The 21753-nt window shown below is 39.4% G+C and overlaps 1 protein-coding gene across 1 annotated transcript in view; it reads left to right on the forward strand.

Moving 5' to 3' along the window:
- LOC126354556 (golgin subfamily A member 6-like protein 6) overlaps nucleotides 1-21753 on the forward strand; it is an 86658-nt gene that overhangs the window by 56211 nt on the left and 8694 nt on the right. Inside the window, exon 3 of the mRNA XM_050004298.1 lies at nucleotides 3798-3944. Within this exon, the coding sequence (XP_049860255.1) occupies nucleotides 3798-3944 (147 nt within the window). The remainder of the gene's footprint in view (nucleotides 1-3797; nucleotides 3945-21753) is intronic.

The raw sequence follows: 21753 nt of genomic DNA on the forward strand, positions 1-21753 counted from the left end.
CTTTACAACAGCAAGTTTCCTAGATGAACTATCATTTAAAAATGCTAATATCTACACAAATTACTGATTAACCATGTTTAAGTTGTTTAAAATGCCACCACTCATAAAATATGCCTAGATCACTTTTTTTATGAAAGAAATTTACATAAGAAGTTATTCGAATGTCCTGGAAATCATATAATAAACAACTCAATTGCACAAGCAGCGTTATTAACATGGTTTCATAAACAATGATATTCAAAAAACTTTTAAACATTCCAGAAGGCAAAAATAGTATGTATTAATACAGTATTTTGGAGTGAAGCAAAGGAGTAAATCCCAAAATTTTCACTTTAAATTTAATAATGCTCACTTATGCTGTCCAACACTCTGAAGCCAGAAATTAACATCCAACATTAGGGCCTACTGCTGAAGAAGAGGTTGTCATGCTATGACAGTGCACATATACACACCACCGGCTGCATCATTAAAATATATTACTATAGAGCTTTGTGGTGCTGCATCACCTACCTTGATCTCACTCATTCCAACTTTCATCTTTATATAGATGGCTATCAAATTCAGAGATTTTCTGTGGACAACAAAGGATGAGAAGTGGGGCAGAAATGGACTCATGATCAACAAAATCACCTTATTCTTGACAGGAATACACAATATTCTGGACCAAGGCCACTGAGATTTTCTACTGCCTCCTAAATCAACCAAGTTTTTGTATGTCCACCCTTTTGGCTGGAAATCTCGGGGACCACAGCCATTCACTTTTTTTTTTTTTTTTTTTTTTTTAAAAAAAAAGAAAGCTTCATTCTGACATTTCATACTGTAATATACACTGTTTCTTGAGTCACATGTATCCTAAATTTACAACAGTTTGTAATGCTGAACATAACAAATATGTGATTAGACAAATAAGAAATGGACAGTTGAAACAAATGACCCATCATAGGACAGAATAATTACAAAAACAATAGCAATTTTGAGATGCTAAACGTGATACATAGTACAGTAACACAACATCTACTTGTCATTTATACTAGATGTAATTTGGGTGCTCAGCTGTCACACATTAGCAACCAGTGGCAATAATAATGTCCATATTAATGACCTCATGACCTTCACACAGAATTCATTGTCCTCAGAACAACAGATGCTCAAAAAGACCTTCCTGCACATCAAACATTGCACAACCTGCTATATTATACAGCTCTGGACCCATCACAGCAAAGCTGCATCCACAGTAACAAGAGCACCATGAACAGCTGTTACCAATTCTTCCACATTCGTCGATGTGCTCCTTCAGGTGTCCCCTGAAATCAGAAATCCATGGGATTTAGGTCAGGTGAACATGGTGGCCATATAACTGCACCTCCACATCCAACCCATTTCTCTGGAAATGTTCTGTCCAAATACTGTCAGTCATTAATTCCAGAGTGTGGAGGTGTTCCATCTTGTTGGAACCATATCCTCTGCCGAACATGTAGTGGAACATCTTCCAGTGCATCAGACAGTTTGAGAGGAATGCATGATACCTTCATGCAGTCAACTGGTCAGGCAACATGTAGGGGCCCAAACACCTGTCACCTAATATTCAGTCCAGATGCTAATACAAAAGCAAACTTGATATCCACGGTCGTGGGTGACATGCAGGTTAACCTCACACCAATGGTGGGCATTGTGCTGCTTCATCCGACCATATTACAATGTTCACGAAATCATCATTGGCTTCCTGTTGTTGTTGGAACCATTCACAGAATTGCAACCACTGATGATGATCTGCAGGATGCAGGTGTTGCATGAAAGCATAATGATAAATGTGAGCCCATGCTCGTGCAGCAGATTAACAACTGTGTGTTGCGAGACACGCTGCTGCCTCACTATGCTATGTGTACTTTGCTGAGGTTCTTAGTGTATGACCTCCAGAATAGCTTCCTCACTAGCTGGAGTATCGTGAATCCATAGATGACCTCTGCCATACGATGGTGGAAGGAGAGAACCTGACTTCCGAAGGCACAGCTCCAAACGATGAAACACATTTTTATCTGGATGGCATTGACGAGGATATCTAGCAGCATATTCATCAGTGGCAATACCAGCCTGGTTATCAGATTCACCGAGGACCAGAAGAATATCCACATATTCATCATTTGTTTATGCCACATGTCTGTCACACTGGTTTAGAGGTTTACGTGTATGCGTGTACACTGGAGTCTGTCATGGGCGCATTACTCCACTTGTAACCAGTCCCTGTCTGGTGGGCAGTGCATTCAGCATAAACATGCCATTAGTGCTGTGCTGTTCCACCTAATGCACATTAACTCTCTGACAGATATTGTTCTGCGTGGTTCATCCCAACACCACTGAGTGTGAAATGTTTAGTTGTGAATTACACTGTTTACCTAATGGTAAGAGAGGTGATGTGTCCACAATCCCATCGCTAGAATAACAATAATAATAATAATAATAATAATAATAATAATAATTATTATTATTATTATTATTATTATTATTATTATTATGCATTGATATACGTACTATACAGAATGTAGTTAACACACTCAGCACTGAAAGATGTAATCAGGGGGACCATGGTGATAACACATACAAATAGTAACCGAGTTTGGACATTATTTGCAAAGCATGTTGCTAGTCCTACTGGCAATGCAAGACCCTAACAAAATGTAATGAACATGAACGAAGCAAGAATAATAGTTGGTACTAATCTATGGGATCATTGGCGGAGGGTACAAAGAAAACAGGTTTCGCATCTAGCAGATGAAGTGGTATGAATAAATTCACACTCATGATGTGGAAAGGGCTTCTTTCAAAGCTGACCAATCTTCCATTTCTATGAGTGTAGTATGGAAGTGCAAATGTTTTCTAGAGGACCTGCTGCAATCGCTGTTGACAATTAAGATGCCAGATACCGTACCACCTGGACTACATTTACCAGATAAAAAACATATGCCTCAACCCAGGATCGAACCATTGACTTCCTGCATGCTAACCCAAAACTCTATCCACTGCATCAACTACACAGCATGAATTATATGTGCTGACAAAAGTAGTTACCATACATGCCATTACATAGTTGCCAGATTGCCACTCTTTAATCTCCTTTTTATGCTGGTTGTAACCACTGTACGAAATTTTGTGAGATACATTTTTTTTATCACTGGCATGTGATGAGTCGCACTGTGAAGCCCGAGTGCTCAAATTTCACTTCATCCTGTATATGCTGCATCAGTGGCCAACATAAGGGGTTTATGCAGACTATCTGAGTCAGTTGGCAGTTGATGGTTGGTGTGCTGACATCATGGTTACAGATAGTCTGCGTACACCAGTTATGTTGGCCACTGATGCAGAGTACATATGGTTCGTGATAACCCCTTCAGCATCAACCAAGGCCAGAATATGACACATGTGAGTGCCAAAACCAGTAGCTACACAATAAATAAGATCATAAGGACAGAAAATCAGCTGCATGGTGGGGTAGGTCCTTTCAAAGGGCATGTTTGATCTCTTTCTCTATGCTCACTATCTAATGACATCATCATCAATGAAACTTTAAACCTTAATCTTCATTGGATCATGACATTGAAAAAGTTACAGATTGTGCAACAGGGGAAAGAAATAATATACTTTTTAAACCCTGCTTCATGTGTAGATAAATTGAAAGAAGTAAGACAAAGTAATTTTTGACTTGCCCTCAAACTTTTTGTTGTAAGCTAGAATACAAAAATGTTGATAGAAATTAGCAGACATACAAAATTTACAGCAATTAAGAGTGTTTTATACAACAGTATCGCAACACGAGAAAGCCGAACAAGAAAAGAGCCAGCAACAGGAAATGATTGTGCACAAGGAAAAATGTGAAAAGGCCTTTGAAGAATGGAAGAAGCAGAAAGCTAATTTCAAGAGACCAGCATCTTGCATTACAACAAACAGAGGTATGTTCCTATCATTGTACAAAATTTGTACTAAAGTAAGGTGATGGTAACACAATAACCAGTGAAATCATTTATCAAATTAACATTTGTGTCACACTTGCAGATTACAGTATCAAATCTCTTTTGAGATTTGGCACTCTAGTGTGTTACAACAATAACCTATCATGGGAGAGATTTTTTAAAGTAGTAAAATGAGCCATAGCATTTAAACTCCCCTAACTCCACATTATCAGCAGCCAATCTTTGGACAACAGGAAGTCAGCCGGCAGGCTGGCAGAGGATGATACTAGTGGCGACATCAAGCCAGCAATCGGTACATGCACAATCCAGCAGTGCACACCAGTTGGAGTATGTTATGCACCCACCAACTAGGGAAACAGCCAATAACAAAGCTGTAGTCACCTGCATTGTCAGGATTTAAGGCCACACTCTGGCTGCAGCTGGCAGTTTATCCACCTGGTGAAGACTGATGTCCATCTCCAAAGTTCTCACTGTTGTCGCCGCCCTGTCTGCCACTCACCACTATTGCCATCCACTTTTGACATTGCACTTCTGGGGACAGGTCCTGCACAACACAACACTTTTGGAATTCAAAGAGTTTTTATTGGTCACTATTGAACTCAGACCAATTTTCATACCTCGTACTGGACATGGTCTTTAACTAAGAACCAAGACAGGACATATTACATACCAGGGTAGTGATTTTGCCTTCCCCCCACACCACCAAGTGTCATTTGAGTTTCCTGCTATGAACAGACAAATTTTGTTCTTTGGACATAAACACTTCAAGAAGATGTTAACCTTTTGTTGAAGTTTCAGAAGATTTTTGTTTCCTTTTTCAATTCAAACATCAGATCAGTTTTGTTCAAAGTCCTTACAAATTTTGTGTTAATAAACGTGTTAAGTGACATTGCTTCCTGTTCTCCATTTTTGGGAGACTTTTCATCTTGCACATGCATGAAGAATATAATTTTGAATAACTGTGTTTCAGACACAATAAAAGTTTTCAAAATTCAGTGTCTTCTATAATACTTAATAAGCTCAGAACTAAGAGCTTTGAACTACCATTCACATTTGACCATCTCATAGAAAGCGTATCTTTAAGCTAAATTAATATCCTTAAAATATTGAACAATATAACACATGTACAAATACGAAGTTCCCTTCCCATGTGGCTTGCAGACAGTCAGCTGTCAGCACTTTACAGAGGGCACACCACAGCATAAGATTCAATAGCTCAGGCTCTTTTGTACATAACAATATTCAAAGTGATTCCAAATAGATTTTTCTTTTTCTTTTTTTCACAACAGCTTTTCATTAAAAATTCTAATTACTGTTTTATCTGCTTATAATATGTAGAATATCAATAGATGTAAGAATAATTTTGATAGTTATGTGTAAAATTGTGAGGTATTCTTTCTAGCATGAAATCAATCATTTATAATTAAAATATTCAGATAACTTACAAACGCGGGTGAATTTATTTATAAAAGCTAATTGCTTTTAAGTTTCTTGGATTATATTTGTTAAAACAGTATTTTAAAACATTATTGTTTTTCAGGACAAAGAACTCTGTACTGTATTTTACACATGAAGGTAATTAGTAAAATTTTCTAGGCAAAAATTTAGTTTGCAATGTTACACTCTGTTTTTATGCAATGTTAAAGTGACTAAGTGGTCATAACCAGCCAACCTGCTTTAAATGTTCATAAATGTAAAATTATGGGAAAAATATATTAAAAACAAAGATTCCAAGACTTACCAAGTGGGAAAGTGCCGGTAGACAGGCACAATAAATAAAATTCTGTGTGTGTGTGTTGGTGTGTTTTTTTTATTTATTGTGCTTGTCTACTGGCGCTTTCCCGCTTGGTAAGTCTTGGAATCTTTGTTTTTAATATATATAAAACAGAAAGAAACTTCCACATGGGAAAAATATATTAAAAACAAAGATTCCAAGACTTACCAAGCGGGAAAGCGCCGGCAGACAGGCACATGAACAAAACACACAAACACACACACAGAATTACGAGCTTTCGCAACTGGCAGTTGCTTCGTCTCCTTCCCTCTTTCCTGACGAAGCAACTGCCAGTTGCGAAAGCTCGTAATTCTGTGTGTGTGTTTGTGTGTTTTGTTCATGTGCCTGTCTGCCGGCGCTTTCCCGCTTGGTAAGTCTTGGAATCTTTGTTTTTAATATATATATATATATATATATATATATATATATATATATATATATATATATATATATATATATATATATATGATGGGACTTACCAAACAAAAGCGCTGGCAGGTCGATACCTTCGTAACCTCTTAGTTCATCCCTATGAAATCCCCAAACCACCTTCCCTACCCTCTGGCTCCTACCCTTGTAACTGCCCCCGGTGTAAAACCTGTCCCATGCACCTTCCCACCACCACCTACTCCAGTCCTGTAACCCGGAAAGTGTACACGATCAAAGGCAGAGCCACGTGTGATAGCACCCATGTGATTTACCAACTGACCTGCCTACACTGTGAAGGGAATGACCAGCAACAAACTGTCCATTCGCATGAATGGACACAGGCAGACAGTGTTTGTTGGTAATGAAGATCACCCTGTGGCTAAACATGCCTTGGTGCACGGCCAGCACATCTTGGCACAGTGTTACACTGTCCGAGTTATCTGGATACTTCCCACTAACACCAACCTGTCAGAACTCCAGAGATGGGAACTTGCCCTTCAGTATATCGTCTCTTCTCGAAATCGGCCAGGCCTCAACCTCCACTAATTTCAAGTTGCTGCTGCCGCTCATACCTCACCTGTCTTTCAACAACTTCTTAGCCTCTGTACTTCCGCCTCGACTGACATCTCTGCCCAAACTCTTTGTGTGTGTGTGTGTGTGTGTGTGTGTGTGTGTGTGTGTGTGTGTGTGTGTGTACACCTGTCCTTTTTCCCCCCTAAGGAAGTCTTTCCGCTCCCGGGATTGGAATGACTCCTTACCCTCTCCCTTAAAACCCACATCCTTTCGTCTTTCCCTCTCCTTCCCTCTTTCCTGAAGAAGCAACCGTTGGTTGCGAAAGCAGAATTTTGTGTGTATGTTTGTGTTTGTTTGTGTGTGTATCAACCTGCCAGCAGATATATATCATGCCCTGGGCTTTTATTATATGCTCTTTCCAGAGATTCATTGAAAGCTTCTTTCTCCTCATCCTCGGATTCTTCAATTGGTGCACAGGCATTAATTATGGAGACCTAAATGCCCAGGTGGAAAGAGAACCGATCTATAGACCAACAATCGGTATCTGTAGTAAATACGCTGTAAGAAATGACAATAGGGCAACATCTAGAAACATGGTGGAAGGCTCCATGTTGTTCCCACACAAGGAAATACGTAAAGGAACATGGATAGCACCAGGTGGAAATGCAATAAATCAAATCAACCATGTACTAATTGGTTCAAGGCACAAGTCAGTTTAACTGGATGTAAGGAGTTTAAGAAGTCCAAATACAGACATGGATCACTTCTTAATCTTGTCATGGGTGAGGGCAAGAATATCTGACGTAGTAAAAGGAAAATGGTGCAGGACGCAGAAATATAATGCCACAATTCTTGAACCAGCGGAAGCAAGGGCATGATATCAGGAGAGAATAATAAAGGCCCTTGAAAACGCTGGCAAATGGAACATCATCAATGGAAAAAGATAAAAAAAGACAGTGCAGACAGCAGCAAGCGAGATACTTGGGAACAGCATAACGAAAATGAAACAGTAACAAACAAAAAAAAATGAAGCATGCAGAATGACATTACAACCACATTGTACCAGGAGGATAATAAAAGAATATAAATAGAAATGGAGATTTGAGAAAAGGGCCCATCAATGGAAAAAGAGAGATTGGTTGAAGGCAAATATTGACGAAATGGAGATTGTGAAAAGTGCAAACAAGACAAGCACATTTTATAGAGAAGTGAACAAGGCATAGAAAACTTTCAGGAGTAGAACAAGTTTGATAAAAGTTGAGAATGGTGAAATTATAAGCGAAGAGGAGGAGATAAATGCGAGGTGGCATTGTTACTTTGATAAACTCGTTAATCCAAGACCAGTTTACCAAGAAACCCAACAGAAATACATGAGGAAGAGGACCCAGATATCAGCATGAAACCACCTAATTTAGAAGAGGGGAGAACTGCAATGAAGAAATTAAAGAACAGTAAGGAGGCAAAAATGGACAGCATTCCAGCAATACTTTTCCAGTAAGGAGGCTCCGAATTGGAAATGAAAATCATGAAACTGGTGAATCTAATATGGGAAGAAGAGGAAATGCCTCAAAATGGGAAGAGGGAATTATAGGTCCTACATATAAGAAATTAGACCAGGTGGAATGCGGTAACTATAGAGGGTTCACACTGCTTAATCTGGGATACATAATCCTCTCTAACATACTATACAACTGACTCCTTCCAATAACGCAGAGGGAAATGTGGTCGTACCAATGTTTATTTATACCCAGTAATTCAACTATCAACTAGATATTTACCATAAAACAAATTCTGGAAAAAACAAAGGAATTTTGGATCAGAACACATAATCGGTTTATTGATTTTAAAGCAGTGTACGATTATGTACACAGAGAGCAACTATATCAAGCACTAGGTGAGTTGAGTATTCCAAAAAAAAAAATGACAAGGATAATAAGAATGACGATGAAAGGAATGCAAGATAGCATAAAAACTGGAGGAATGTTGTCCATTACTTTGGAAATTAAAAAAGGGGTATGGCAAGATGATGTGCTGGCATGTCTCCTATTCAACACCACCTTCAAGAAGGTGATAAGAGAAGCAAATATCTTGAATGAGGGAATGATGTTTCATAAATCCGGACAGATACTGGCCTATATGGATGGCATCAGCAAAGTAGCTAGAACTCTGACGGAAATGGAAGAGGGATTCACCATACTTGAACATATCGGCAGGAATGTAAGACTAAATATCAATGAGCAGAAAACAAAATACCTAGCTGCTGGGAAAGTGCACAGGGAGAACATGCAAGCTTAAATAGAGATGAGTAGTTGTACCTTTGATAGATTTGACCATTTCAAGTACTTGGGTTTGAGTGTAACCAGCCTAACTGATACCTCATATGAAATAAAGCAGAGACTAATTCCAGTCAATGAAGTTTATTTCACCTTAACAAAGCTTCTATCTTCAAGGCTCCTGACTAGAACCACTAAACCAACCATCTATAAACCACCATCTTAAATATGCCTCTGAAACCTGGGTCTGGCAGCAAAGGATGCTGAATCACTGGATGCGTTTGAGAGAAGGATACTCAGGAGAATCATCAGCACAATTTGTGAAAGGGAAACATTAAGGAGGAGGTACAATAATCAGTTGTATGCCCTCTACAAAGCTCAGACTGTTAGAAGAATTGTGAATTCATCCAGGCTGAAGTGGGCTGGACATGTTTCATGAATGAATGATACACAAATATCAAAAAAGATTTTACAAGGAAAGCCAGGTGAACAGAGAGGATGTGGTCAAACGAAAACTAGATTGGAGGATAGAGTAATAGAAGGCCTTCAGAAGATGGACTATAGGAACTGGAAAATGCTAGCACAGGACCAGGATAAATGGAAGTAGATAACTGAAGAGGCAAGGGCTCATTTTGAGTTGTAGAGCCACAGAAGAAGAAGGTGCTTCACAAAATGAATCCTAAAATACCAATGAATCACAGTTAGAATCCAGTAACTCATGCAAGTAGCCAGGTGAAACACCTGGGGATATGAATTGGAATGAGCACATAGGCTCAATTGTGGCTAAAGAAGGTGGGCAAAGCAGGTGGTACACTTGGTTTATTGACAGAATACAGGGGAAATGTGATCAGTCTGCAAAGGAGGTTGCTTACAAATCACTCACATGCCCGATCCTAGAATACTGCTCTAATATGTGGGGGCCATACCACTATTTTTTTTACAGTGGTTCATGGCCATTGAAGTTAATTTGTGACTCGAGCATTTGCCTAAGCCTAAGAGGAGATATTGAACATATACAAAGAAGGTTGGCACAAATGGTCACAGGTTTTTTTGATCCATGGGAGACTGTCACAGAGATGCTGAAGAAACTGAACTGTAAGACTCTTTAAGATGGATGTAAACCATTCTGAGACAGCCTAGTTACAAAGTTTCAAGAAGCGACTTTAAATGATGACTCTAGGAATATATTACAACCCCCTACATATTGCTCCCATAGTAACTGTGAAGTCAATATTAGATTAATTACGCCACAGACAGAGGTACTTAAACAGTTATTCTTCCCAGACACTACGCATGAATGGAACTGGAAAAAATCCTAATAACTGGTACATTAGGACATACCCTCTGCCATGCACTTCACAGTGGTTTTCAGAGTGTAGATGTACGTGTAGAAACTATCTTATTTCTAATAAGCCTAAGCAAAAAAATTAGTCTTTCTATATGTTTATCCTGGCTGTGGACCCAGTTGTAAAAAATTAAATTATGGACGATCAGAATTTTTTATTTTTTATATCTTTATACACTCCTGGAAATGGAAAAAAGAACACATTGACACCGGTGTGTCAGACCCACCATAATTGCTCCGGACACTGCGAGAGGGCTGTACAAGCAATGATCACACGCACGGCACAGCGGACACACCAGGAAACGTGGTGTTGGCCGTTGAATGGCGCTAGCTGCACAGCATTTGTGCATTGCCGCCGTCAGTGTCAGCCAGTTTGCCGTGGCATACGGAGCTCCATCGCAGTCTTTAACACTGGTAGAATGCCGCGACAGCGTGAACGTGAACCGTATGTGCAGTTGACGGACTTTGAGCGAGGGCATATAGTGGGCATGCGCAAGGCTGGGTCGACGTACCGCCGAATTGCTCAACACGTGGGGCGTGAGGTCTCCACAGTACATCGATGTTGTCGCCAGTGGTCGGCGGAAGGTGCACGTGCCCGTCGACCTGGGACCGGACCGCAGCAACGCACGGATGCACGCCAAGACTGTAGGATCCTACGCAGTGACGTAGGGGACCGCACCGCCACTTCCCAGCAAATTAGGGACAATGTTGCTCCTGGGGTATCGGCGAGGACCATTCGCAACCGTCTCCATGAAGCTGGGCTACGGTCTCGCACACCGTTAGGCCGTCTTCCGCTCACGCCCCAACATCGTGCATCCCGCCTCCAGTGGTGTCACGACAGGCGTGAATGGAGTGACGAATGGAAACGTGTCATCTTCAGCGATGAGAGTTGCTTCTGCCTTGGTGCCAATGATGGTCGTATGCGTGTTTGGCGCCGTGCAGGTGAGCGCCACAATCAGGACTGCATACAACCGAGGCACACAGGGCCAACACCCAGCATCATGGTGTGGGGAGCAATCTCCTACACTGGCCGTACACCTCTGGTGATCATCGAGGGGACACTGAATAGTGCACGGTACATCCAAACCGTCATCGAACCCATCGTTCTACCATTCCTAGACCGGCAAGGGAACTTGCGGTTCCAACAGGACAATGCACATCCACATGTATCCCGTGCCACCCAACGTGCTCTAGAAGGTGTAAGTCAACTACCCTGGCCAGCAAGATCTTCGGATCTGTCCCCCATTGAGCATGTTTGGGACTGGATGAAGCGTCGTCTGACGCGGTCTGCTCGTCCGGCACGAACGCTGGTCCAACTGAGGCGCCAGGTGGAAATGGAATGGCAAGCCGTTCCACAGGACTACATCCAGCATCTCTACGATCGTCTCCATGGGAGAATAGCAGCCTGCATTGCTGCGAAAGGTGGATATACACTGTACTAGTGCCGACATTGTACATGCTCTGTTGCCTGTGTCTATGTGCCTGTGGTTCTGTCAGTGTGATCATGTGATGTATCTGACAACAAGAATGTGTCAATAAAGTTTCCCCTTCCTGGGACAATGAATTCACGGTGTTCTTATTTCAATTTCCAGGAGTGTACATTTATATTCATCCATGGACAATATAAATTATGTGCATGTGTGTGTGTGTGTGTGTGTGTGTGTGTGTGTGTGTGTGTGTGTGTGTGTGTGTGAGTGTGTGCGTGCGCGTGTGCGTGCGCGTGTTTGCATGCCTTAAATACACTTTAGCAAAATTTGTACACGTAGATAAATACATAAAAATACATACATACAATATTTACATCATTATGGAACATGTTAGTATAGTTTATGCCACTATTCTTTTGTGTGGTGGATCTCTATCACAACAGGTAATTTTTTCAAGATGAACATTTACCTAGATAGGTAACATGTTATTTATGGTAATTATCAAAAGTGATGTAACTGTTTTTCCACAGCTAGGTATTTTTTAAACATGCATATTTAAAATAGTTTACAAATTCATAATTACATACATAAAATATTTCTTAAACAATGATGAATATCACACAGTTTATGTTACAGCTGTTTTGTACAGTGGATCTTCAGTAATGTTAAATACACTCCTGGAAATTGAAATAAGAACACCGTGAATTCATTGTCCCAGGAAGGGGAAACTTTATTGACACATTCCTGGAGTCAGATACATCACATGGTCACACTGACAGAACCACAGGCACATAGACACAGGCAACAGAGCATGCACAATGTCGGCACTAGTACAGTGTGTATCCACCTTTCGCAGCAATGCAGGCTGCTATTCTCCCATGGAGACGATCGTAGAGATGCTGGATGTAGTCCTGTGGAACGGCTTGCCATTCCATTTCCACCTGGCGACTCAGTTGGACCAGCGTTCGTGCTGGATGTGCAGACCGCGTGAGACGACGCTTCATCCAGTCCCAAACATGCTCAATGGGGGACAGATCCTGAGATCTTGCTGGCCAGGGTAGTTGACTTACACCTTCTAGAGCACTTTGGGTGGCACGGGATACATGCGGACGTGCATTGTCCTGTTGGAACAATAAGTTCCCTTACCGGTCTAGGAATGGTAGAACGATGGGTTCGATGATGGTTTGGATGTACCGTGCACTATTCAGTGTCCCCTCAACGATCACCAGAGGTGTATGGCCAGTGTAGGAGATCGCTCCCCACACCATGATGCCGGGTGTTAGCCCTGTGTGCCTCGGTTGTATGCAGTCCTGATTGTGGCGCTCACCTGCACGGCGCCAAACACGCATACAACCATCATTGGCACCAAGGCAGAAGCAACTCTCATCGCTGAAGACGACACGTCTCCATTCGTCCCTCCATTCATGCCTGTCGCGACACCACTGGAGGCGGGCTGCACGATGTTGGTGCGTGAGCGGAAGACGGCCTAACGGTGTGCTGGACTGTAGCCGAGCTTCATGGAGACGGTTGCGAATGGTCCTCGCCGATACCCCAGGAGCAACAGTGTCCCTAATTTGCTGGGAAGTGGCGGTGCGGTCCCCTACGGCACTGCGTAGGATCCTATGACCTTGGCGTGCATCCGTGCGTCGCTGCGGTCCGGTCCCAGGTCGACGGGCACGTGCACCTTCCGCCGACCACTGGCGACAACATCGATGTACTGTGGAGACCTCACGCCCCACGTGTTGAGCAATTCGGCAGTACGTCCACCCAGCCTCCCGCATGCCCACTATACGCTCTCGCTCAAAGTCCGTCAACTGCACATATGGTTCACGTCCACGCTGTCGCGGCATGCTACCAGTGTTAAAGACTGCGATGGAGCTCCGTATGCCACAGCAAACTGGCTGACACTGACGGCGGCGGTGCACAAATGCTGCGCAGCTAGCGCCATTTGACGGCCAACACCGCGGTTCCTGGTGTGTCCACTGTGCCGTGCATGTGATCATTGCTTGTACAGCCCTCTCGCAGTGTCCGGAGCAAGTATGGTGGGTCTGACACACCGGTGTCAATGTGTTCTTTTTTCCATTTCCAGGAGTGTATTTATATAGTTTATTTCACTACTGTTTTTACAGTAGATCATGCCCATTAAAGTTAATTTTGGGACTCAAGCATTTGTGTAAATAATTTGCATGTCAGTTCACGTAATTTTCAACAATTTCACTTTGATTTAATAAATAGGTTTATATAGTTTTGCTAAAGACATGGTGTTCATTTTTTTGTGTGGAAACATTATATAAATTTATTTTATTATGTAGAAGACTATTTTGTGTGTTAATTGTATTTTTCCTGCTAAGATGTTCCTGCTGAGATGAAGCTGTTAGCTATATGTGCTCCCATACTGTATTGCTTTTTAGTTGGATACTGTTTAATGTTCGTAAATTGTTTTCACACAGAATGTTAAGGCATCACAGACTTTTAAACACATGAGTGCAGTGATCTACCTGCTAGTTTTTGTTATAATGTGTATCACCCTTTTTTTGCAACTTGAAAATCGATTAGATGCTCTGATCACTATGTCACAACTAATTAACAAATGAAAATATAAAAAGTGTATTGTTCTTGGAGGTGAGCTGATACATACTAAAATCATTACCCAGAACTGGTGGAAATTGATTTTCCAGTATTTTTATTTCAGATTTTATTAAGTACAATGTGTACATGGTATTAATTAGTTGCCTAAATTTATTATCGTTTGGATATTGAGATAGTGACAGTGTTCTTTCTTTACCCTCAATGATGTTATGTAATATGCTTGGCTCACTTAAGCTGTGCATCATTAGACATTCCTAGAAATTTTGTGATTGATATACATTCTATTAGTTTCTGCTACTTTGAAAAGGATGGAAGTAATAATATGGGTCTATAATTTTCTGAAAGATAAATTTTCAAATCTCAGCTGCATATGAACATTGCATGAAATCTAATGGCAATAAGTGAAAATTTGTGCAGGACTGGGACTAAAACCTAGGTGCTCTGCTTTCTAGAGATGTTGCCTTTATCACATTGGCCTAAGCACACCTCCCATCCAGACCAAATTCCCATATGCTGCATACTACAGATGTAGTGTCCTCCATCCATTATTCCCTGCTTGCTTGCAGCTATTCAGCTGAGTCCCACAAGGGTTCAGATGAGTGATTGCTTCACACAGAAGATATTTCACTCTTAAGGCACATATACATACTATAATTTTCTGTTTTCTGCATCACCTTCCTTAGGAAGAGGCACAACTTTTGCATGTTTTACTCTGAGAATCGACCTATGATGAAAATGATGATGAAAGATTAATTTATAATGTGCACTAGTGGGTCTTTTATACTGTCCATATAACCCATTAACAAGCACATAGGCACCTCACCCAAACTTGCTGAGGTTTTATTTATTTATTTATTTATTTTTGATCATGGACAACATTGAAAAGTTCTTCAATTGTGGTGGGTTGCAATAACATTGAGATAGGCGTGTAGTTCACTGTTCCTATGGGCTGTTTTTAAGAGTTCTGTTGTAACTTAGTAGCTACATTGCTGAAGTATTCATTTACAAAATTTTGCAATAGTAACTCGGTCATGTGTTGTAAAGCCTGCTGGTCTGTCTGGCAAAATATTAACAGATATATTCCAGCAGGATCAAAATAATCTTCAAACCTTTCATTCTGAGCCCAGAAAACTAGATGTATCGAAACGTTGTCAAAATGGGGCCTGGCTGTCAGCAGTAGACTTACAAACAACTCAAGATATCAGCTGTATAGAAGTGCCCTTAAGAAGACAATCTGAACCCACTTCTTTACTGCCCAGGGTTAGCAAAATAGTCTTCTGTTCTTACATATTAATATACAGTCTTTAAGAAAGAAGTTGGAAGAATTGCAGTACTGGTTAGGAACTTCCAACTGTGGTATACTTAGTGTAAATGAGCACTGGCTATATTCATCAGAAATTGATCACAATATTTCATTTGGTTACTCTTTAGCTAGTAGTTACTGCAGATCAACAATTGGTCATGGGGGCGTTGCAATATTATTAAGAATGAACTAAATCTACAATACTTTACTATTGATGTCACAGACCTGTGTGTAGACACCACCTTTGAGGCTGCAATTGTACATATACCTAAACATAATATTATTGTTGCATCTGTATATCGCACACCATCGTCTAGTTAATATGAATTTATTGTAAATTTTTTTTAAACCTGTTAGTCTTACTAGCTAAGCCTAAATATAAATACCAAAGAACCTTAATTTTTTTGTTATATCAATATGGATATCAGGGTACAGAGTCATATCATATTGGAATTCTTGGATAGCCTAAGAGCTTTTGATTGTTATTGTCTAAATGATAAGCCTACAAGATATAATGCATGCTTAGACAATATAATAAGTAATATCCGTGAAAATAATGTCGAAATTGGAGTAGTCAAGTTAGGCCTAGCTGACCATGATGGCCTATGGATTACAGTTCCAGTCACCTAGACCTATAAATGAATGCAACATAAGAGAGTTTCGAACTAGATGAAGGTCAGTTAACTGGAATGACATCTTATACAAAGATATGTGTGTGAATAACACAAGCAAATTATTTATAGAGGAAATTGCAAGAATATCTGTTGAGTGTAAAAAGACAGAATAATAACCAAGCTCATAAACCACAGAGACTAAATAATTGGTTTACACCATACCTCAACAGCATCAGGATTATGCCTCTTATGTTTAAGGACAGATCTCATAACAGCAGCGAGTACAAAGAGATGTACATTAGAATAAGAAAAATTTATAGATTTCAAATAAGCTTGGCAAAACGTAGGGTGAATGATAACTATATTCTTAAATCCAGAAACAGTTGTAAAGCTACTTGTGAAGTAATTAAAAATTAAATGAATAGACCAACAAATCAGCTAGCTATACCCATAGCCCCAGATATCTTAAACTCACACTTTGTTAACTTCAGTTTACAACAAGATTTGCCTCCCCCAATGGCATGCTTGATGCTAAAACTCTTTTAGGTTCAAATAAGAATGTAGTTCATAAATTCCACTGGGAAACAGTAGCTGAAAATGATGTTAGCAAAGCAATAGACGAACTAAGTAGTTCCAGAGCAGAGGACTTCTATGGTCTGTCAAACATAGTCATAAAGAAGATATCAAGTGATCTTCTGTCCCCTCTAACCACTCTCATTAACCATATATTACAGCAAGGGATTTTCCCCAACTGAATAACTTGTTAAGTAACTCACAGTATGGATTCAGGTCTAAACTGTCCACAGTTAAAGCCATTGAAAATATTGTTAGTGGTATGTATGATGGCTTTGAAAATAAATTAATCTCTTGTGCTACTCTCCTAGACCTGAGTAAATCATTTGATGCTGAATCTCATAGTACTTTGATCATGAAATTAAGACATACGGCATTTAAGAGGACACTCTGAAATGATTAGAATCCTACTTAAGCAACAGAGTACAATTTGTCAGTGTAAATGGGCAGCTGTCAACCCACAAACAATAAAAAGAGTTGTGCCACAGGGCTCCATACTTGGGCCCTTCCTGTGTGTAGTGTATGTTAATGATATGCCACAGTATTTACCTTGTAAAACAGTCCTCTGTGTGGATGATACAACTTTTATAAAATCAGAACAGACTCTTGAATCTGTACGAGAAAAAAATAATATAATATTTGAAAAATCAGTTCATTGGTTTAGTGCAAACTCCCTATACATAAATGAAACAAAAACTGAGGAAATATTCTTTAATTTGAAGGTATCAAACAAAGAAAATAAGTCTGTTAAATTGTCAGGAATGATGATTGACCAGAAACTTAACTGGGATAAACATATCACATACGTCTGTTCAAAATGTGAATGTGCTATGTTCCTACTTTATAAACTTAGGAATAATGTCAGCCAAAACTTACTGATGCATTCATATTTTGTGGGTATATCCACCCCCATCTTTCATATGGTATTCTGCTCTGGGAAAATTCTCCCAATTCAGTTTCAATTTTCAGATGGCAAAAAAAAAAAAAAAAAAAAAAAAAAAAAAAAAAAAAAAAAAAAAAAAACTCTTGGATGTATAGTGGGTTTACCTCCGAGGGATACATGCAGAGAACATTACAAAAAAACTTAACATCATGACAGTTCCTTGTTTGTACATCTATTATTGCTTATTACACGTAAAAGAAAACATAGCTCAATATTCTCTTAGGTCATCTATCCACACCCATAATACAAAACGAAACCACACAATTGATCTGCCATACTCTAGATTATCCAAGATACATAATAGTTTTAAATATGTAGGCCTGGAACTGTTTAATATGCTCCCTAAAATTGTACAAACAATATCTAAAAATAAATTTAAGACAACACTGGGTCAATGGCTCAAAGATAAAACATTTTACTCATTTGATGAATATAGAGATTGTAATATGATAGATTTGCTGTTTTAACATAGAGAAAGGTTCCTCTGCCTGTAGTAGGATCTAAATTTGGAAAAACAATATCTAACATATACGCATAATAGACCTATTTTGAGTGCTCTATATTTGTTTCAATACCTTAGGATAATGACATAGTGTTATCAACATGTATATGATATATGATAATGACATAAGTCATCAATATGAATACTCCCCGCTTAATATAAAATTGTATAATGTTTTCTTTTTTATTGTGAAATTAACAGTATATAAAATTCCAAATGTGTGCTACTGTACTACACTAACATTCATGTGATTTATATATACATTGTTATGAGAATATAACCATATTTATACTGAACATATTGACGAAGCCTATTGTATAAGAAAATACTGAACGGCTAATAAAGTGGTTTATTGTGGTTCACAGTCTGTCTGGTATCATTCCAGGCTGCTTTGATTTTGTGTTCAGCATTGTGTATAATTAACTCATTTTGAGTTTTTTCAACTATTAATGTTTTCTTATTTATTTTTGATCCAATGTTTGAGTGTAAGTGAAAACAAGACTTCCTAGAAATTACGCAATGGATTTGTATCCAAATTTTCATAGCCAAATGAAGAGGCAGAAATGGACAGATGGGGGTGTCGTGTTGAGCAGCATGAGGTCTTCCTTTCAAAAAAATACTAGCTTGAAAATCATCATCATCATCATCATCATCATCATCATCATCATCATCATCATCAGGATTTCCTTCCAGCAAGCCGAGTAGGAACTTTGTGAATGATATGCCTCCATTGGTTTCTGTCCTGATATAGCGTTTCCCTCTCCACTACATTCCATGTTACTCCTTTCCTCTTGAGATCTTCCTTAACCTGGTCTGTTCATCTCTTTCTAGGCCACCCAATTGGTCTTCTTCCTGGTACCTCCATCTCCAAATACTGGTGTGGAGTTCGAATTGGGTGTGTTCGCTTCACATCACCGAACCACTTCAATCTCAAAGCACTCATTCTCTCCTCTGTAGTCAATGTCACGTGCAGGTCTGTCCTTACATAATCATTCTTGACTCTGTCTCGCCTAGTTTCTTGTAGAGCTGACCTAAGGAACTTCATTTCACATGCTTGTATTTGACGTTCTTCGCTCTTATTTATGACACAGGCCTCTAGACTATACAGGAGATAAGTTATGGTCTGTATGGCTCTTTGAGGGACTTCTTGTGCCACATTAGATTTCATACTTGGTGGAAGAAACTAGATCATTTTGTTATTTCGTTTAAGACTTCTAGTTTGGAACTTCCATCACGTGATGTGATACTACCCTGATAATTGAAGCTTTTCACACATTGGACCTTCTCCCCCTCCAGTATGATGTGACAAGGTGTGGGTGTCCTGCTCATCTTCATTGCCACTGTCTTGTTCCTACTCACAGTTAACTTGAATTTTTTAAATTTTGTGTTCCAGTAATCTAGTCTCCTCTGAACCTCCTTTTCCATCACTGCCCAAATGGTGATGTCATTAACAAAAACAAAAGCATTGAGATCTTCATTTTCTTCTTCCTTGATTTCTTTCATGATTGTGTCCATAAGTTTAATGAAGTGTAAAGGAGAGAGCTAACTGCCTTGCTAAACACCTCTCTTTGTCTTTAACCATTTTGATTCCTCCACCTCCTACTTGTACACTGCTCTCACAACCATCATACAGCATCTGGACTTTTGTAATTAATGAATCAGGAACATCAAGCATTCCCATATTTTATACCTTGGTACACACTGTCATATGCTTTTTCCAAATCCACAAATACTGCTATCAAGTCCTTTCCTTTTCCCCAATATTTCTCCATTAACTGACAGAGGGAGAAAATGAGATTTATTTTTCCCCAATTACTTCTGAAACCATGCCATTGTTTCTCTAATTGGTGTTCTAGAATTTTTGGCAATCTTTTTTCTATGACCTTTTCCATTATCTTAAGGCAGTGTGATTCCTTGATAGTTGGTGCATTTCTTTTTACTACCTTTCTTGAACAATGGTTTTATAATTCATTTTTTCCATTCATCTGGCGCTTTGTTTTCTTTCCATATCACCTCCCAGTACCCAGTGTAACCATTGTATTCCATGGATTCCTGTGACTTTAATCATCTGTTAGTTCCTCTATTCCAGCTGCCTTCTCACTTTTCATCTGCTTCAGGGAATTTTCAGTTTCTAACCAAGAGATTGGATCCTGCTCTTCCACTAATTCAATGGCTTTGGTGTCACTTTCTTGTGCACCTTCCCCATTCAGTAAGATTTCAAAATAATTCTTCATCTCTTCTCTGATACCTTCCATGTCCCTGATAATATCCCCATTCTCTGTTTCAATTGCTTTTATGTCTTCTCTATCAGATCTTTTACTTTTCAATAACTTATATAGCAGTTTTTGGTTCCTTTTGCTATCCTGCTCTAGTTTCTGGGTGAATATTTTCCAACACTTCTCCTTTTCTTCTTTCACAATTCCCTTTGCTTGGAGTTTCTTTTGTCGATATTCCTTCTCCAGTGTTGTCACCTTGTGTTCAACTTTTGGTACCAGCCCCTGGTTCTGATTTCTTTTTTCAAACTCCATCTTTTTCTTTGACATATTACATTTTTTAATTACATGTTTTACTCTATCGTTTCACCAACTGGTTTCCTTGTCTTTCACTTTACTCTTTGTTGTGCTGCATATCTGCACAGCACTGTTAACTATTGATTTTTTAAATAGGCTCCACTCTTCCTCTACACTACCCCTTTCAGTTTCTAGCAATTTTTGTGCTACTAGATTTTGAAAAATTTTCTCATTTTCTTCTTCTTTCAACTTCCACTCCTTAATTTTTGGCATTCTTTGTACAGCATTCAAACTTTTCATTTTATAATTTAGATCAGCTACTAGTAACCTGTGGTCAATATCCAAGTGCTCACTTGGTATGACTGTAGTGTCCCTCACTTTTCCTCCAATTAATTAGTCAATTAATATATAGTCTATAACTGTCTTAGATTTGCTATCCCAGCCATATCTAGTAACCTTATGGCTATCTTATTTCTTGAAGAATGTACTCTTCACTAAAAGATGATTCCTTATGCACAGATTTAGAATTTCTTCATCCTCAACATTTCATCTTCCATATCCAAAAGGGCCCATCACCTCCTCATATCCATTTCTATCCATGCCAATCTGAGCATTCTGATCATAATGTTATCTTCTTTTACTTGGTCTTCTAGGTCTTCAAGGAGTTTCATTTTTTTCCTCACTATACCCTTGCTGAGGTGCGTACACTTGGAGTGTAGTAAAACTATTTTTTCCCAAGTTCACTCTGGCTCTAATTATCCTTTCACTTACAAAGCTCACATCTGTAACTGGGTCAATGTCTTTGTGAAACACAAACCCTACTTCATTTTTTGCCTCTTTATTGTGACCCTGCCAGCATAATTTGTACCCACCTCTCAGCAATTCAGAGTTTTTTCCCTTCCACTTGGTCTCACTCAACCCAAGGATATGAATCTTTCTCCTCTCCATCATGTCTACAATCTCTTCAGTCTTTCCTCTTAACTTGTTTTTGTC

The sequence above is a fragment of the Schistocerca gregaria genome, chromosome 3 (genome assembly GCF_023897955.1).
Source record: "Schistocerca gregaria isolate iqSchGreg1 chromosome 3, iqSchGreg1.2, whole genome shotgun sequence".
NCBI lineage: Eukaryota > Metazoa > Arthropoda > Insecta > Orthoptera > Acrididae > Schistocerca > Schistocerca gregaria.